Below are 17,339 nucleotides of genomic sequence, written 5' to 3'. Positions count from 1 at the left end.
TACTTTAAGAGGTTGGAGGTCATCAATCAGAGAGACAAAGAAAAACATATTCTTTTTTATATTTGCAAATTTTACACAAGAGTTGTTTGTGTGCATATTTAATCTAATTAGATGATGCGTTAATTGCATTTATGAAAATGAGGATGATTCAAAGACATTACATTATAGTGGCAGATGATAAAGCATTGAATAGATATTGCAAAATGTAGCTTTAGTAGTCAGTGATTATTTCATATCAATGAACATAAGCTTATCACAGTCCACAGCAATCCATTTTACAATTATAAATATTATAATTATAAAATATAAAAACTATTTTGAATAACTGTCAGTAAAAAGAATATAGTTCATCATTTATGCACCACCATGTTGTTCCAAATCTGTAAAACTTTCTTCTGTGGAACATAAGATATTTTATTATTTTTCATGTTTAAGGCACGTTGTCAAGTTAAAAACAGTTTATTAAAATTATATCTCGTCCAAATGTCAGTTTTTTTAAATTCATCGTACTAAATTAACATGAAAATCGAATATCAAATACTGTTGCAATGCACACAAGCCCCTAACAGTCAATTTATAATTCCAGACATACCTTCAATTCTTTGAGCGGCAGGTTTCGATTTCTGTCTTGTCTTGCCAGGAATTCCTCCACAGACTGCAAGAGCTGCAGAAAGACAAGAGGATCCCAGGTTGAAGCCATGATCAACATCTGGATGCATTTGGCTTGCTTTTATATCCTGCCATTATTGAGGCAAAGGATATACATGAATGTTATACTTATATAGGATATTTGTTCCTCCTTCTATAATGAACTGCACATTACTGGTAACCAAATAAACGTGTGCTGCACAGTTAAGCAGGAAGTCAAGTGATGTAACTTTTCTAGTCCACAAGCACAGCATTGTAAATTGTGGTATGCTAGTGACAATGCTGCTGTCACATTAACACCAGAATTTAAAAGACAACTAACGTTTATGATTGTAGTAGGGCTTGTAGCAAATGATGTTTTGGCATTCAAAGAATTGTGAAATTATATATCTCAATGGAGCCCCAGCCTAAAGTGATATAGTTATAGAAAAAAATTTGAGGAGGCAGGGTTAATTTCAGTGCTTTTTGTATTCGCCCACAAAAGTACTGTGCTCCCCTGTTCGCAAAACGCTTTTTTGGAGAACGCAATACTTTTGCAAAAGGACACTACCGTTCAAAAGTTTGGGGTCAGTAAGATTAAAAAAAGAAAAGAAATTAATACTTTTATTCAGCAAAAAAAAAAAAAAAAGACATTTATAATGTTAAAGCTACAGTCTGTAACTTTTTTGGTTAAAAATTGTCCAAAATCAACTTATGAGCAAGTACATTACCAGCCAGTGTTCAAAACTATCTCCTTATCGTAGCCTGATTCACAATGGTAAACTTGTAATAATGTATTCTAATCCGGATGGTACTGGTCGGTTTCTGCTGGAAATTCGAGCATGCAGCCATTCGTCTTTGCGTCATTACGTCACGTCTGTTTACGTGAAGAAGGAGTCCCAGCTAGTAGGCTATATGGCATGTGAGGATGTTGCAGGTGGCGGATCATTAATAGCCTTTTCTCACAGCGCCTGCAATAATTAAACTTATAATTTTGATGGTGGATTGTAATCCAGAAAGGTCCAAATGACAATCATCAGTGACAACTGGAGATTCAACCATAGTCAAAAGCAAAAGACTTCGTACTGCGGAGTGGCTACAGAAATTTAAATCTTCTGTTACTAACTTGTTCAGATAACATTTTCTGGTTAAAATTCTTATTTTGGTCATACTTCCAAGACGTAGAATCTGTGATTCTGAAGTACAGTATCCACACCGGTGCGGTGACTGACAGCAAACATTAGATTCATCCATGCTGAGGGGCCGTGTCAATGCACTACAGATGCTGCAAATAATTGCAACTGCAGGTCTCAAACAGAGATGGCGACAAAGAGGCAAAACATACAGACTGCAGCTTTAAAAAAAAAAAATCTATTTCATATAAATGCTGTTTTAAACTTTCTATTTATCAAAGAATCCTGAAAAACATCATGGTTTAAACCAAAATATTAAGCAGCACAACTGTTTTCAACATTGATAACAGGAAATGTTTCTTAAACAAACCAAATCAACATATTAGAATGATTTTTGAAGGATCATGTGATATTTAAAAATAAAAAAAAACTATTTTAAATTGTAAAAATATTGTATTTTTGATCAGATAAATGCAGCCTTGGTGAGCATAAGAGAAAATGTTTTGAAAGGATGCTGGCCAATATTATTCACATTCACATCACACTAGAAGGTCAAGTCTAGTGCACTGCATTGTGGGATATTGTACTGTGTGCAGTGTGCTCACTTATTGTAAATTCTCCAGCCCTGGTTTAGGGTAGAGTGAATCAAAATCAAATGCTATACGCCTACCTCATTGCACAGAGCTTAAGTTGTGGCCTTTTTGTTGTCTAGATGTCTATTTGTGGAAGCTAACAGGTGGAGGTCTTAATGGATTGGGTAATTGACCTCCATCTCCCCCACCTCACGACTTAATATCATCCATCTGGCCACAAGCAGTCTCACATTCTGTCACCTTTTCATTAACTTTTCATTAAAAGTGTTGCTGTGCACAACAGTTGGACTAAAAAGGGCTGAAATGTTGATGAAAGGTAGACAGAGTCAATATAATTAAAATATCTTTCTGTCAAAAAAACGGCCCGTGAGCAATAAGTAAAAAAAACTTGCCATTTTCATAGAGGTTTCATGCTGTATACCTTCAAGGCATGAGTTCTCTGCTCTCTGTGGGAAAACAGGGGCTTTGTGTTTGTGTGTCTTGGCCGGTCGGCCTTTTGATTGATTATTATTTGGGTTTTATCCAGAGGTAAGGGCCGTTCACGGGCTCTGATGGGTCTTTAATGATGAAAGCTGTGTCTGAAGGTCTGTGAGTCTGTGAGCCTGCAGTGCCGCAGCCTCTGTTGCTTTTTCCATCGCAGTCATCCCTTCATTTTGAAAGTATCGTATTTTTCAGCTACAAAAAAGGACGCTGGAAGCCGTCTCCACCCAATTGTGCAGACTGCAACAAAAACAATGTAGAGTATGTCAGACTTGAGTGTGTTCACAGACCAAACAGACTCAATGTCTTCATTAGTAATGGCACCTTCATTAATTTATAGTGATGGTGGAGAATGTTTATCTGGCAAAAAAGAAAGGCGTCTCTCTCGAGTTGAGCCAACCATCACAATAGGAGATCACGGAACGTTTGGATATTTCTCCTTGGAATTCTGCAGCTCTAATATCCTACAGCCAACGCCTCTTCTGCAGCTGCAAAGAAGAACATAGTCATTTGAGCTCCAGATACACAACGACATGCTGAAATACACAGCAATAAGTTGAGGAAATATTACCGTAGTACTCCTTTGAGATGAAGTGAATGGACCCCATGCAGGAAACAAAAAACATTGAGAGGTTAGAAACAGTGGGTTATTGTGAATTTACAGGCAGATAATAGGACACTGCACTGTGATTTGACAGCTGAACAGCTCTCTCTGATGCAAGCAAAAATTGGCTGCAAAGATACATGAGCAATTGCAACAACTGCTGTCATAACTTGGATTACAGTCCAGGACACAGAGAGCCTTAGTTGTTGTTTTCATTGAGTGAGTTCATCATTCAAACAACAAAACAACTCTTTAAAAAAAAAAGTAGTGGTGGTGGAGGGATGCAGAAAAGACTGTCGAGGAACGAAAGGGAGTCGGCTATATATATATATATGCCTTCAATAGACCAATTTGGTGTTTGCAAACAGCGATGACGTTTTTTATGGGCGGAGCCTACCTGGTTGCAGAAAATGACAGTTGAGCAGTAGCAGTCTATGGAAGCCACGAAATAAAAGAATAAAAAAAAGTTAATTTCGAGTTTATATATCACAATTCTGACTTTTATTTCTCGCAAACCTGAGTTTATATCTCACATTTCTTACAAAGAAAAACAGAATTGTGAGATATGCTCCTTATCCTGTAACTCGTTATACTCGTTTTCTGAATTGCAATTTATCCCGCAATTCTGACTTTTTTCCCCTCAGAATTGTGAAATAAACTCACAATTGCGAGTTATAATGGCCGAACTGGGAGTCATAAACATGCAAATGCAAGAAAAAAAGTCAGAATTGTGAAATAAAAATTTTATAGACTATGTTTAAAAGTTATCTATGTAAAATGTTATAGGTTTAAATATTATTTCATGCTGTAACTGCTATGTATGTATGTCCTCTGAACTGCATATGTGAATATTGTAATAATATGTAGACTTACTGTTTACATCAAATTCCTGCTTTAATAGTAGACTAATCCTTGCAGGTGTCATCAGTGCAGTCTGTGAAACGTCTCCATTTAGCTTCAAAGGACGTTTTCAACGATGGTTTTCTTTCAAAATGAAGACTATATTTTTTTGCATTCTGATTCCAACATCCAGAGGCACAACAAAACGTTTTTCTCTTATTCTGTGGATTTTGCACATCCAATTGCTACCGCTATTTTTCTGCAACCACTATGCGCGCGCAGCTGCAAGTGACGTAATTGTGACGTCTGCTCTAAAGAGGTCTATAGTACTGACTGGGTAGATCATTTGAACGTGCTCCTCCCGAACTTTGTTAATAAAACATCATTTGTCACGTAATTGCACTACAGTTGTGGCGTTGGTTTCTATTTGATTCACTAAAGAGAGCCAGGTCATAAGAGTAATTCAGACTACGTTGGTTGCTCCGTATGTTTCTGATTCGCGAAAAACAACCAGACTCATTGTGTAATCACTTGCTGCGCTTGTATCTGTTTCATGCACAAAAAAGAACCAGAAAACAGCTCGTAAGAGTCAGTAATGGGGGAATTGGACTATGATCTCGCTGTCCGTTTAGTAGCAGTGCTGCAGACTATTTTACGATATTCCTTTCATATTGGATGGAAGGATTTCCCAACAAACAAAATCAAGTTCCACCCTACACTTTTTCTTGTTTGAGAAGCCGTTTCACTTGGATATGTCATAATAGGAAAGAAAAGACTATTGCAAATTGCGTTTCATGACGACTTAGGTTGACGTTCAGCTCTGGTAATTTAAAAAATGGTTCTCAGTTTCCAACTCTCCTCCACATACACAGAAATTTAGCACATCTCTATTAGATCAACATATAAACACACTCATACCCATGACACAAGTGATTTCTGGTCTCAGAAAAGTCCCTCAGCTCTGTCCTCCACCAAGTGCATTACTGGCCTGAGGAGATAAACTGATCTCGAATCTGCCCATATGGAGCAACTGCTCAAAGAAGCATGTGCTGCGTGAGACTGCGGTCCACATACACACACGCCTCCTGCAGCCACCTGCTGGTCCACTGTTCATATTGCAGTCCTGTTGAATAATGCATGTCCATCTGGAGACATCTAACTACAATAACAAAACAGGGGAAAAAACAAGTAAACTGATACTGTACACTGTCATTCACAATTAAAAATAAAAACACAGCTGCATTATCCCATTTTGAGCAAAGATGCCAGATTTCAATTCTTACAGGGTCCTGCGCTAGAAGGGCAACTGCTATTGAGAGAAAAGGATGGGAATGCTAGTTGCATTATAGACCTCCATGGACTGGTCATATTTTACATAACAAAAACAATTTTTTTGATAGAACTTTTATGAAAGACACAAACTTATCTACACACTCACACAAAGGGTAAATAAATTGTGCTGCTTCTCTTTACAAAAAGATTTTGCTTCGAAATTTCAGGAGTCCTTGGCGTTTTCCAGTAGCTGCTTATGCCTCATGAATGCAAAACACCAGTTACAATCCTGAGCAGGCCAGGGACTTAAAGCTTAAAAAAAGTGTATGTGTGTCACATGATGATTTGATCCTGATTTTCTCCTTCACAAGTTCAATTCCCCTCACTTTTTGAGAGCTAAGTGAATACATAGAGAGTTCAAGAGAGAGAAAGAGACAGAGTGAAGACAGAGGCAGAGTTAGATCTCACCATCATTGTCTTGCTAATGGAAATGGTCACTGCTGGAAAGTGCTGTGATGGCACTGAGAAGCAAGGACCAGGGTTTCCTTTCAAGAGGATCTCTCTGATCTGCTGCTTTTGACATCCCTCTTTGAATTAATATATATTTTAAAGGAGGCATACTACACCATTCTGCCATAGCTTGCTGCTGTGTAGAGTCGTTTAAACCAGCCTAGGGTGGTTTTCTGGTCTTCAAACATGGCCAGCCTGGTGTTCAACTGATTTCCTGACAGCTAAAAAGTGTCCAAAACACTTTAAAGCCATCAAGCTACACTGGCCTGGTCTGTACATTAAGAACTAGTCTGAAGGCCAGCAAAGCACCTTTTGTCTCATGCACAAAGACTTGAATTTGCACAGAAATGTTGAGGTTAGGGACCAAACAACATTTAAAGGGGCATAATGTAGCATTTTATGTTTTCTCAATGTTTGTCTTTTGGTACCAAAAAAAGCCTTGATCTAGTAATTAACATTAAATTTTACATATACAGTACCTTGTACTGTGTACCTTTAAGACACCTACACAGAATTGTTGGTTTAACTTAAAAAAGCAGTTACCTGGTTGCCTTAAAATTTCGAGTTCATTGAAATTAAAATTAAGTTGTGGCCTTAAAAAAGTTAATAATGAATGTGATTGGTTTAATCAACAGAAACTCAAAATATTATGTTATCTGAACCTTACATTAATTATCTAAGTTGATTTGACAAAAGAACAAATGTTGGGATAACAAATCATGACATATATATATATATTTTTTTTACGGTGCATGTATACGTACCTCTGTTATGATTGGCTAATTTCTGCATACCAGCTTAATTCACACTGTCCCTTTAAAGGCACTTTGGAATCAGATTTCTCTTGTGCTTTATAATGGACACTTTATTAAAAAAGAGTGCATAGATTGAGGATGCTTGCATCAGAAAATTCTAAAATAATATCACATATCCAGCATGCTTGAAATCTCCAGCATTCAGTGTACTTCACTCGCCTTTCAATGAGACATTATGAGGAGAGAGGGAGACTGTTAACTAAAAGGCATTTGATTACAGTCTAAAATGAGCAGCTGTTGAGAGCTCCTCCAGACGAGAGAGCGACAGGAACACTTTCATATAACTCTGCACATCTTTCTCAGATTTTTGTCCTTGGGCTATGCAGTGCAATGTGTAAAATCTGTGAGGTGGGACTTTAAGTTATATAATATGATTAAAAAGTGAATTTAAAAGCCACTAATGGTTGTATTTAGACAGCATGCATTATTAAACGATTCTGAAGGATTCGTAATCAGGCACTAAACCCTAAATGTTCTTTTAACCAATTGAATCACTTTAGAATCCAAGACACGATTCTGCAGAGGGACATTCATTCAAATCCTCCTCAGAAATTTGCATTAACAACTTAAGAAGTGGAAATTACAATGTCAGGTGTGTTCAAATCACTTTTGTCGAAGCAAAATGATGATTAAAGAATTCTATGGAAGCCTGTTTCCACCACTAAATAAAAAAAATAAAAACACTAATTACGACTTTTTATCTCAGAATTCTGACTTTTTTTCTCACAGTTCGAGTTATAGAGTCAGAATTGCGAGATATAAACTCACAATTGCGTGATATAAAGTCACAATTCTGACTTTTTTTCTTGCAATGCTGACTTTTTTTCTCACAATTGCAAGTTATAAAGTCAGAATTCTGAGATATAAACTCGCAATTGTGTGATATAGTCACAATTCTGATTTTTTTCTCAATTGTGTGAAAATTTTTCTCACAATTCTGACTTTTTGCAAGTTTATATCTCAGAATTGTGACTTTATATCACGCAATTGTGAATTTATATCTCAGAATTATGACTATAACTCGCAATTGTGAGAAAAAAAGTCAGAATTGAGAGATATAAACTCGCAATTGCGAGATAAAAAGTCAGAATTCTGAAATAAAAAGTCGCAATTACGCAATTACGGGCTTCCATAGAATTCTCATTGGGTGCATTCTAAAAAATGCTAGGTTGTTTCCACCCAAATTTGAGTTAAATATGGGCAAACCCAAATTTTTAAATGAAATGTTTAATCCAATGGTTGGGTTTGTCCACACTTGACCCAAATTTGGGTTAAAACAACCCAGCATTTTTTAGAGTGCGAGTTTTTCTTTTTTTGTTATGAAGGTGTTGTAAACTCTATATATATTCTATTGTAATTGTACATTACTATCATATCTTGTTCATGCAACCTAGCTAGTTTCATTGTAAATGAAAGAAAAAATCATTCATTTTAACAAATGTACTCTCATTCCAACTAACTAATTTCAACCCCAGTGTCATCTTTGAAATATTTACTTATTTTGACTACTTTTTTTAAAAGGGTCGCTCTACTGTACTTGAACTATTTTAGCTTGTAGCTTGATAGGCTAGTTTCGAAGTAGCTTCCTCAAAATGGCTGGAAAAAGAACTAGGGTACAAATGAGAGCTGGATTTTTTCAGTTGGCCCTGAAGCAACCTTTATATCAACAACAGATCTGATGTCAGAATTACAACAGCATGACAACACCTTCAAAACAAATCACCACTTGGAAGGTTACATCCATTAGTCATTTAAAGGCATTCAGGAATCTGGTTTACTAGACGTTGCTCTGCTTCCATTTCACATGTCAAATAAGTCAAAATGATGTACTATCAAAGAACCAGCATTATGTCAGCAACATCAGCAATGGCACGTCCTGCAGATCTGATGCTAAAACAAGAGAAATTTCAGCAAAAACTCACATGCTGGGAGAAAACAAGATACACGTCATTGTTGGCCAACAGGAAAGTCCCCCAGACAGGATTTTAATAATAGCTCTCGCAGACTGAATCTCTGCACTCCAGGTCTCATCCAGGTGCCACTTATCAAGGGTGATGGACTGTCTTTTGAGAGCTGATGTGTGAGAGTTGGCGTCAAGCCCGGTTAGAAGACCCAGCTGTTCCAATCATTTTGACATCAATCTGCAACAACCAACCCAGGATCACACCCTATAAACACAGATGTCAGTTCACAGAAGAGAAGGCTAAACATAAACTAAACAGACTTCTATCACTCCAATATTTGATTATAATATATTTAACAAACAAGACATAATTGCAGATAAACCGCTACATAAATCTAAACAATTTAAATAAAATTATTAAGAGGTACTATATAATGTCAAATGGCCCAATAAATAGACATAATAATTAACTTAAAATTTTATTCATGTTTATGAATTTTATTAAAATGTTAAAGGTAACAAAATAATACATTAAAAAATAATGTTGCTTAAAGGTGCCCTAGAATTAAAAATTTAATTTATATTGACATGGAAATGACATACAGTGAGTCTCAAACTCCATTGTTTCCTCCTTCTTATATAAATCTCATTTGTTTAAAAGACCTCCGAAGAACAGGTGAATCTCAACATAACACAGACTGTTACGTAACAGTCGGGGTGTACGCCCCCGATATTTGCATATGCCAGCCCATGATTGGGGCATTACACAAGGGCAGCCAGTATTAACGTCTGGATGTGCACAGCTGAATCATCAGACTAGGTAAGCAAGCAAGGACAACAGCGAAAAATGGCAGATGGAGCAATAATAACTGACATAATCCATGATATCATGATATTTTTAGTGATATTTGTAAATTGTAGGGGTGTGACGAGATCTCGTGGCACGAGATCTCGCGAGACTAAACTGTGACGAGATTTCTCGTCGAGGCGAAAAGTAGTCTCGTGATGTTGCCATGACAGAGTGTTAGGATGATTAGGAAAGAATATGCCACCGCTACGTTTACATTATGCCTCCACTGTCGTTTTGCTTTGTATTTAAATAAAAAAAACATTTAATTCAGTTGGATAACGGTCGCCACCGCTCCATATTTACAGAGTACGCGCGACCGTTGAAAGTGAAAGTAAACGCGCGCGCGCATTCAAACGTGATTTCAATACCCCGAAATTTTCAAAGCGGCTCCCTGATGAATACAGATATCTCTCAATATGAAAGCTATTTTAGGCTGGGCAGTGTAGTTGTAACCATCTCTTAGCTCTGTATCAAAGAAAAATTTGGTCTTATTTGATCTTTGAATATTGAGAGAGTGCGATTATGGTTGCACTTATTGTAAAGTGTTACCATAAAAATGAATAACAGTTTTCTCTTCTTATTATTTACTAGTACAAACAATAAGGTTTCATTTGTTAACATTAGTTAATGCACTGTAAACTATCATGAACTAACAATGAATGACTATTTTTATCAACTAACAAAGATTAATAAATACTGTAGCAAATATATTGCTCGTTGTTAGTTGATGTTGGTTAATACATTAATGTTAATAAATGAGACCTTATTGTAAAGTGTTACCATTTTTATTTATACTGTTTTTATTTCTATGATCAGTTTGTCGAAAGAAGTTCAGTTAGGAGGTCAAAAGCTGTAGAAGCTCATAATTCATGTACAGTAAGATCTGAAGAGACTGAAATCATACAGAAGAGAAGTCAGTCAGTTGAGTTAGTGGCAAAACCTTTTACATTACTTGAGTATTGTTGTCTTTTACTGCATATGATAATTCATACTCAGAAAGTAGAACTGAAATGACATTCATTACAAAATGATTAGTTAAAACATTTCAAATACACCTGCAGAATATTTTTTCTAGTCATGTATTTCGCCATCTTGTCTCGTCTCGTGAACTCAATCTCGAGTCTCGTCTCGTCTCTTGAGATACTGGTCTTGTCACACCCCTAGTAAATTGTCTTTCTAAATGTTTCGTTAGCATGTTGCTAATGTACTGTTAAATGTGGTTAAAGTTACCATTGTTTTTTACTGTATTCACGGAGACAAGAGAGCCGTCGCTATTTTCATTTTTAAACACTTGCAGTCTGTATAATGCACAAACACAACTTCATTCTTTATAAATCTCTCCAACAGTGTGTAATGTTAGCTTTAGCCACGGAGCATAGCCTCAAACTCATTCAGAATCAAATTGTAAACATCCAAATAAATACAATACTCACATAATCCGACGCATACATGCAGCATGCATGACGAACACTTTGTAAAGATCCATTTTGAGGGTTATATTAGCTGTGTAAACTTTGTTTATGCACTGTTTAAGGCAAGCGCGTGCTCCGGGGGCGGAGAGCGCGAGCATTTAAAGGGGCCGCAGCATGAATCGGCGCATTTCTAATTATGCCCCAAAATAGGCAGTTAAAAAAATTAATAAAAAACATCTTTTAAAAAAAACGTTCGATGGCACCTTTAACTAACTTTTGTTCAACTACAATCTATTTTACACACACATACATTACAGTTAAAAAGTACCTTTTTATTTTTGAAATACATGGATAATTGATTTCTTTATATTAAAGTGGCACTCTTAGTCCTCCATACTAAATTTAGCAAGGGCAAAAAAAAGCTCAAAAAATGTCTTTTAAAATGACTGACAGCACTTTAATGAATGGGCACATTTCAGAATGCAACTGAAAATTTTATTCCATCTCAAAAATATTTCCCTACGAATATGTTTACCTCAAACAAGAGATTGAATGCACACAATAACTTATGCACCTGCTCCCCTCAGACAAATCTGCAGAATGGCCTTGAATAGTAACAGGGCACCCGCTGCCTTAGCCGAACTGGAAAAGTGCGATCTAATAACACAGTCTAATCTCATTTCCATCTATATTGAATTGCCTTTACGATATGCACAGCTCAATGGGCGTTAACCATTATACCAGTGGATGAGCTGATCCATCCTGCAGAGAGTAACATGGGAAGAAGAGTGGCCTTCCCTAACGGTGTCATCTCTTTCTGTGTGCGAAATGGATGGCGGCCAGGTGTTAAATTGGCCAAAAGCAGAGATCTCCCACCTCAGTTCGTCTGGAAAGTGGGCTGTGCACTTTTGGTCGAGTTAACATCTCACCACTACAATTTTTATCCTGCATCTGATTTTGCATGAGATTTTAAACCACAGAATGGTGGATTTCTAATATTAAAAGAATAGTATGCCCCAAAAATGAATATTTTGTCATCATTGACTCACCCTCATGTCAATTTCATCCTAGTATTCATTTCTTTCTTCGGTGAAAACTGAAAAATGTTATTGGAAGACTAAGTTTTCCATACAAAGAAAGTGGGCTGTGATTTATACTGCCAAGCTCCAAAAATGGCAAAAAGCATTATAAAAGTACCATAAAACACTGTAATATAGATCAAGTCTGCTGAATTCATACGATAGATGCGAAGAACAGCCCAACATTTAAGTCGCTGAGGTTCAATGATAATGTTTCCCTCTGCAGTAGCTATCAAATTTCATTTGGTCCACGCTTTTCAACCTTGCCATTTTGTGACTGGTCACGCGACAGAGCATCAGTCAATGATATGAAACCTAGTGCAATGTGAGAATGACATTAATTTAACAAAGGCTGTTGAATGGCTTTAGGAGACTTGTAATACAGTGTCTTTATTGCCTAATTCCTATACTTGGCAATAAAGCTCTTTCTGATTCTGGTTTTAAGGTGTTTTTTTTTTTTTTTTTTTGGTGGTACATGGCAGAAAAACACCATCTGCTTTCATTGTATGAAAAAGAACAGCTTGGACATTCTGCCAAATATCTCATTTTGTGTTTCACAAAAGACATGAAGAAGAATAAATGAAGATAAAATATTAATTTTAGGGTGAACAATTCCTTGAGCTTCTTTTACCAACACATGGAATATGATACTGTCCTCCACACATCCTTGAGATCAAACATCCCTTCCTGCTTACTGTAATTTCAGTAAAACGTCCTCTTAAGAGTACATTTACAAGGTTAAACCACCTCACACGGAGGTAAACAGCCCCCTGGAACTTCAAGGGATATTGTAGATTGTAAGTTTCCAAGTCTGAATCCAATTCAGCAACTGTATATATAAAGTTCAAGCCAGGAGTGACTGAATGGTGAAACTGTTTATAAACCGCATTTAAATAAATCAATAAATGCAGACAGACACACGCGATTGCACGGTCCCTCTCGGCACTCAAAATGAAATATTCAGTATCCAACAACATCGCATTTTTCGTTCAATGCCGCTCAAATGTAATATCAAATTCATAGTTTCCCCATAGCCATGGCTAAATGAGTCAAGGAGGACCACTCAAGCATCTCTTCTTGAACAAACTTCCAAGAAAGCCCTTAATCAGGCTGAAGAGTAAGGAACAAGGGACCTATACTCATTACCTCAGACTATGCAAACAGGCCATAGCAGCGGTTAATGAGAGCCTGTAAAACGGTGGCGATGGGGTGTTTAAATAAAGACATCTGAGCTGCTTTTGTAGCTCTCATAACGTCAGTGAGCTCTGGATGTTTGATCGCTGAGTCATAGACACCTCCTGAAATAACTTATGACAGCACTGGAGGGTGGAGTATGGGAGGGACGTACGTACGTACGGTTGGCATATCGTAAAGTTTAGTGCGGTGGGTGCAGTTTTTGGCTTTTAGATTGGAAAAAATAGATGTATCAAGTGGAACGAATGGTTGCAAATCATTCACCTCATCTGAAAGAATATCCACTTCATGGGCATTCAGCTCAACTGCCACTCGCAACGCCAAGGTCGTGGGTTTGATTCCCTGGGAACACACATACTGAATCGTCAGTATAAACAGATTATATCTGCTTTTGCACTGCAAACAAAGAGACTGAAAGCAGAGATGATGAATAATACAGCACATTTGTCCCACCGCTCAGCACTCGCTTTCAACATTAATCTTCTATGGTTGTGGCGAGGATTTCAAACAATAAACCAGCAGGTGTTTGAAGATGTCACGCTGATGGAAAAAAGTCATATAAATCATAAGTATTAACAGACATAGTATACAATAAACATGAGGTCTTCGGTAATTGCATTGTTAGAATTGATTTATTTTCCCTGTTCTTACATAAAAATGGCATTAAATAAAAAGTGCAGGTACAAAAGAACATAAACACAACATGAAAAATTTGGCACATTTGTTAGATGTTAACAAACCACCATCTCTATAGATTTATGTATAAATGTACTGTATATTATCCAAGTGCTTAAGTATTTCTTTACAAGAAAACACATGTTTAAATAGACATTGATATGATTAATGAGTTAAATAAGAGTACTAATTAATTTGTAAGTAGCCTAATTTCATTTCAAAAATAATTCAAAACAAAGGAATTAAATGAATATTCATAAAATGGCAAAAATCACAAGTGCTAGTGTTCATACAGAAAAATCACTGTTATGCAATGTTATTAACCAAACCTTTTAGATCTATGCACATGAAATACTCATCAGTAAGCCAAGTCATTTGTTCAAGCAGGACCACAGTGGTCCTTTTCATGTACGGATCCATTAAACTGCTGGCAAGACCTAAAGGGTTCACGTCTTTCAAGTGACCTCCATACACATCCTTTTGACGGCTTTCATTAAAAAGAAAAAGAAAGGAAAGGGACAAAAAGAGCCCTACTAAACTCATTAGTGTCCATTACCAAGATCCCTCCAGCTCCCTAGTGCAATATCAGACTCATAACTTTAACCCAAGACCTAAAAAAAAATTAATAACTCAAATTTTGCCATTCCCAAAAGAGTAAACACCTTACCAAATTAGTTATCTTTTATAACCCGCTATTTAAAGTCTCACACCGGGATACGTGGAATGGGAGGTATCAATGTAAACAAAAACAAATCACAAAATAAATAACAACAATCATACTATTTCAGTGGATTTGAAGAATTACATGTTAAATTACGCTTAAAGGTTTTGTGTGTAGTTCCTGTACCACTAGCACCATCAAACATTCTCCCCATCTGCCACTAGCCACACAAAACTATAATCTCACCACAAAAATCATGCCATTGGTTGATGCAACTTTGCTATGCAGGGATGGTCGAGATGCTCAAACAGAGCAATGTTTTTATATTATTCTGTGCTTCACGAGCAGTTTAGTGCAGAAAGGTCTGGAGGGCCACTTACACCAGTATGACTTTCATTCAAGAGATCAGAGCCATGACAATTACCCCTGCAACCGGAGTATAAGTGCCTTACACAAAGTTCATGACTCATTACTCGCTCCTTACAAAGACAATCCTCTGAATACCAACCTTGAGCTTGAAATAAAACTAAATAAAAGTGACAGCTCATTAAAAGTCCCCCTATGTTGTTTCAAACTTGTTTGATTTTTTTCTGCAGAACACAAAAGGAGATATTTTGGAGAATGTTCATGCTGCTCTGTTCTATACAGTGACGGTGGATAATGAAAAAAATATGAGAAGAAAAATTATATTTCAATGCTTTACTCACATAATTTTGCATTCCCACTAGAAACTTGGCGTTTGCTTGCAAAACTTTTGCGCTTCCCTGAAAAAAATAGTTTTTCCTGCCCTCTCATATTATTTCCATCACCAGTTTTTCTCAGGGGGAAAACAAAAGTTTCAAGTTTCATGAGTGAACGCAAAAGCATAGAAATATATATATTTCTCGACCATATCATATTTTTTTTTCCATCACCAGGTCCCTTTAGAGGCTCCATACTTTATGTGTCCCACATAAAAAAGAAAAAAAAGTCAAACAGATTTGGAAAGACATAAGGGTAAATAAATGATGACAGATCATTTCTGGGTGAACCATATCTTCAAGTAAACTCACAGCTCAATATGCCAATAAAGTGACAAATCCAATGGCAAATATGTGTGGAGTAATAAACTCATTGAGTAAAAATTGCACACTGTTCTACACATGATGTCTAAAAATAAAATCACAGAACATAAAACCTGTTGCAAAAAACTGAGAATCTTCACAACGTCACACTAGAATTCAAAATCTGGGGAATAAAAAAACAAAAACAAAGTCATCATCTCTTATTTATTCTCTAGATGACAGGAACCATTTTGTTAAATTGAGCCAGACAAGATCATGGCTTTAGAAGTGACACTGGTAACCAACTGCAATGTCTCTCAGACTTTCCAATGAAGAGTTTCATTTCCTAATAGAGAGAGCCCCGGCCTCAGCCTGAAGACATTTCAAAAGCCTGCCAGGTGTAATATGATAGAAAGCTGTATGACTGACAGTGGTCCACCTGCTGATGCACACAAATGAGAATTCCTCGTGCTGCTAAAACGAACGGGTCCCAAAAGCACATCTCTAAATGCAACTTCCATTTAATTTCACAGAATATTTTAAGGCGTTATAGCAGAGCAGGTTGACACAATGAGGAATCTGTAATGAATCCAAAATTGATTCATAATGCCATAATTTAATATTGAATAAATCTAATTAGTGTTCGAGAGAGCTGCCACAAATTGCTCAATAAAATCATGCGGCAAATTTTTCTTGTGTATCTCACACTAGGGATTTCTAGAGGATGTATGTATGCGCAACATTCAATCATAGATTTTCTCTTTTTAAATGAATAAGAAATCAATTCCCTTCCAATAATCTGTGAGCACCAGTGAAAAATGTTTAAAGGGATAACTCATCCAACAATGAAAATTCTGTCGTTCCAACTTTCTTCAGTGAAACACAAAATGAGATACATGCATTTCCGTATAATAAAACTGAGTGGATTTGTAATGAGGGTGAGCAAAATGATGGCAGAATTCATTACTGAGAAATCTATTCCTCTAAAAATTGAACGTGCAAACAAGCATTGCATTAAACCCCCTTTAAGAAATGAGGGAAAAATTGAAAATATTACCCAATCTTTAAATTTAATTCTAAAACTATCACAAAAAATGCAACATACGAGTTAAATAGTTCAAAACAATGAACTACGGAAGCTATCCTGAGTCAATCTCGATCAAAACCACCCCTGTCCAGAACATTATATATTAGTTCAAAATTTTTGCATTAGGTAAATTAACAGCGTGTTTGACACACTTGACCAGAGATCAGAGGAATTTAAATGGCAGCCAACACGGCCCCTGATGAGACAGATTTGGTCATCATAAACGGCACATGTGAGGGTCCCGCACCCTCACCAGCCTCTTCACCAATCAAACCCTGTCTGTGCAGATTCAGGATGGAGTCAGCGATGATGCGGGCGGTCTTCTTCTGGTATCCCCCTGATGTCACCATAAGGATGGGTATTCCTCGCCGCCGGGCTGCCCTGAAGATGATCTCATCTCTCTTTACGATACCCTGAGAGAGGGGTGAAAACATTTTGTATATGTAAACATAAGTTGTATATGTTATTTTTTATGGACCTAAACTAACATGAACTAACAATGAACAGTTGTATTTTTATTAACTATGTTAACAAAGATGACTAAATACAGTAACATTGCTT

At 36.7% G+C, this 17,339-nt stretch overlaps 1 protein-coding gene across 3 annotated transcripts in view; it reads right to left on the bottom strand.

The window, feature by feature from the left end:
* Positions 1-592: 592 nt before the first annotated feature.
* Positions 593-17,339, bottom strand: part of hdac11 (histone deacetylase 11) — a 46,799-nt gene continuing 30,052 nt past the window's right edge. For 2 of the 3 annotated variants that reach the window (XM_048173720.1, XM_048173722.1), the window contains 7 exons: positions 13,577-17,191; positions 8,797-9,042; positions 5,196-5,436; positions 3,405-3,414; positions 3,158-3,321; positions 2,775-3,073; positions 593-664 (listed from right to left, as the gene is read on the bottom strand). In XM_048173720.1, the coding sequence (XP_048029677.1) occupies positions 16,952-17,191 (240 nt within the window). In that variant the 3' untranslated portion in view covers positions 593-664; positions 2,775-3,073; positions 3,158-3,321; ... (2 more) ...; positions 8,797-9,042; positions 13,577-16,951. The remainder of the gene's footprint in view (positions 665-2,774; positions 3,074-3,157; positions 3,322-3,404; positions 3,415-5,195; positions 5,437-8,796; positions 9,043-13,576; positions 17,192-17,339) is intronic. The other variant, XM_048173721.1, reaches the window with a different exon arrangement.

Source organism: Megalobrama amblycephala, linkage group LG21, assembly GCF_018812025.1.
Source record: "Megalobrama amblycephala isolate DHTTF-2021 linkage group LG21, ASM1881202v1, whole genome shotgun sequence".
NCBI lineage: Eukaryota > Metazoa > Chordata > Actinopteri > Cypriniformes > Xenocyprididae > Megalobrama > Megalobrama amblycephala.
This window is presented reverse-complemented; position numbering and strand designations above follow the sequence as displayed.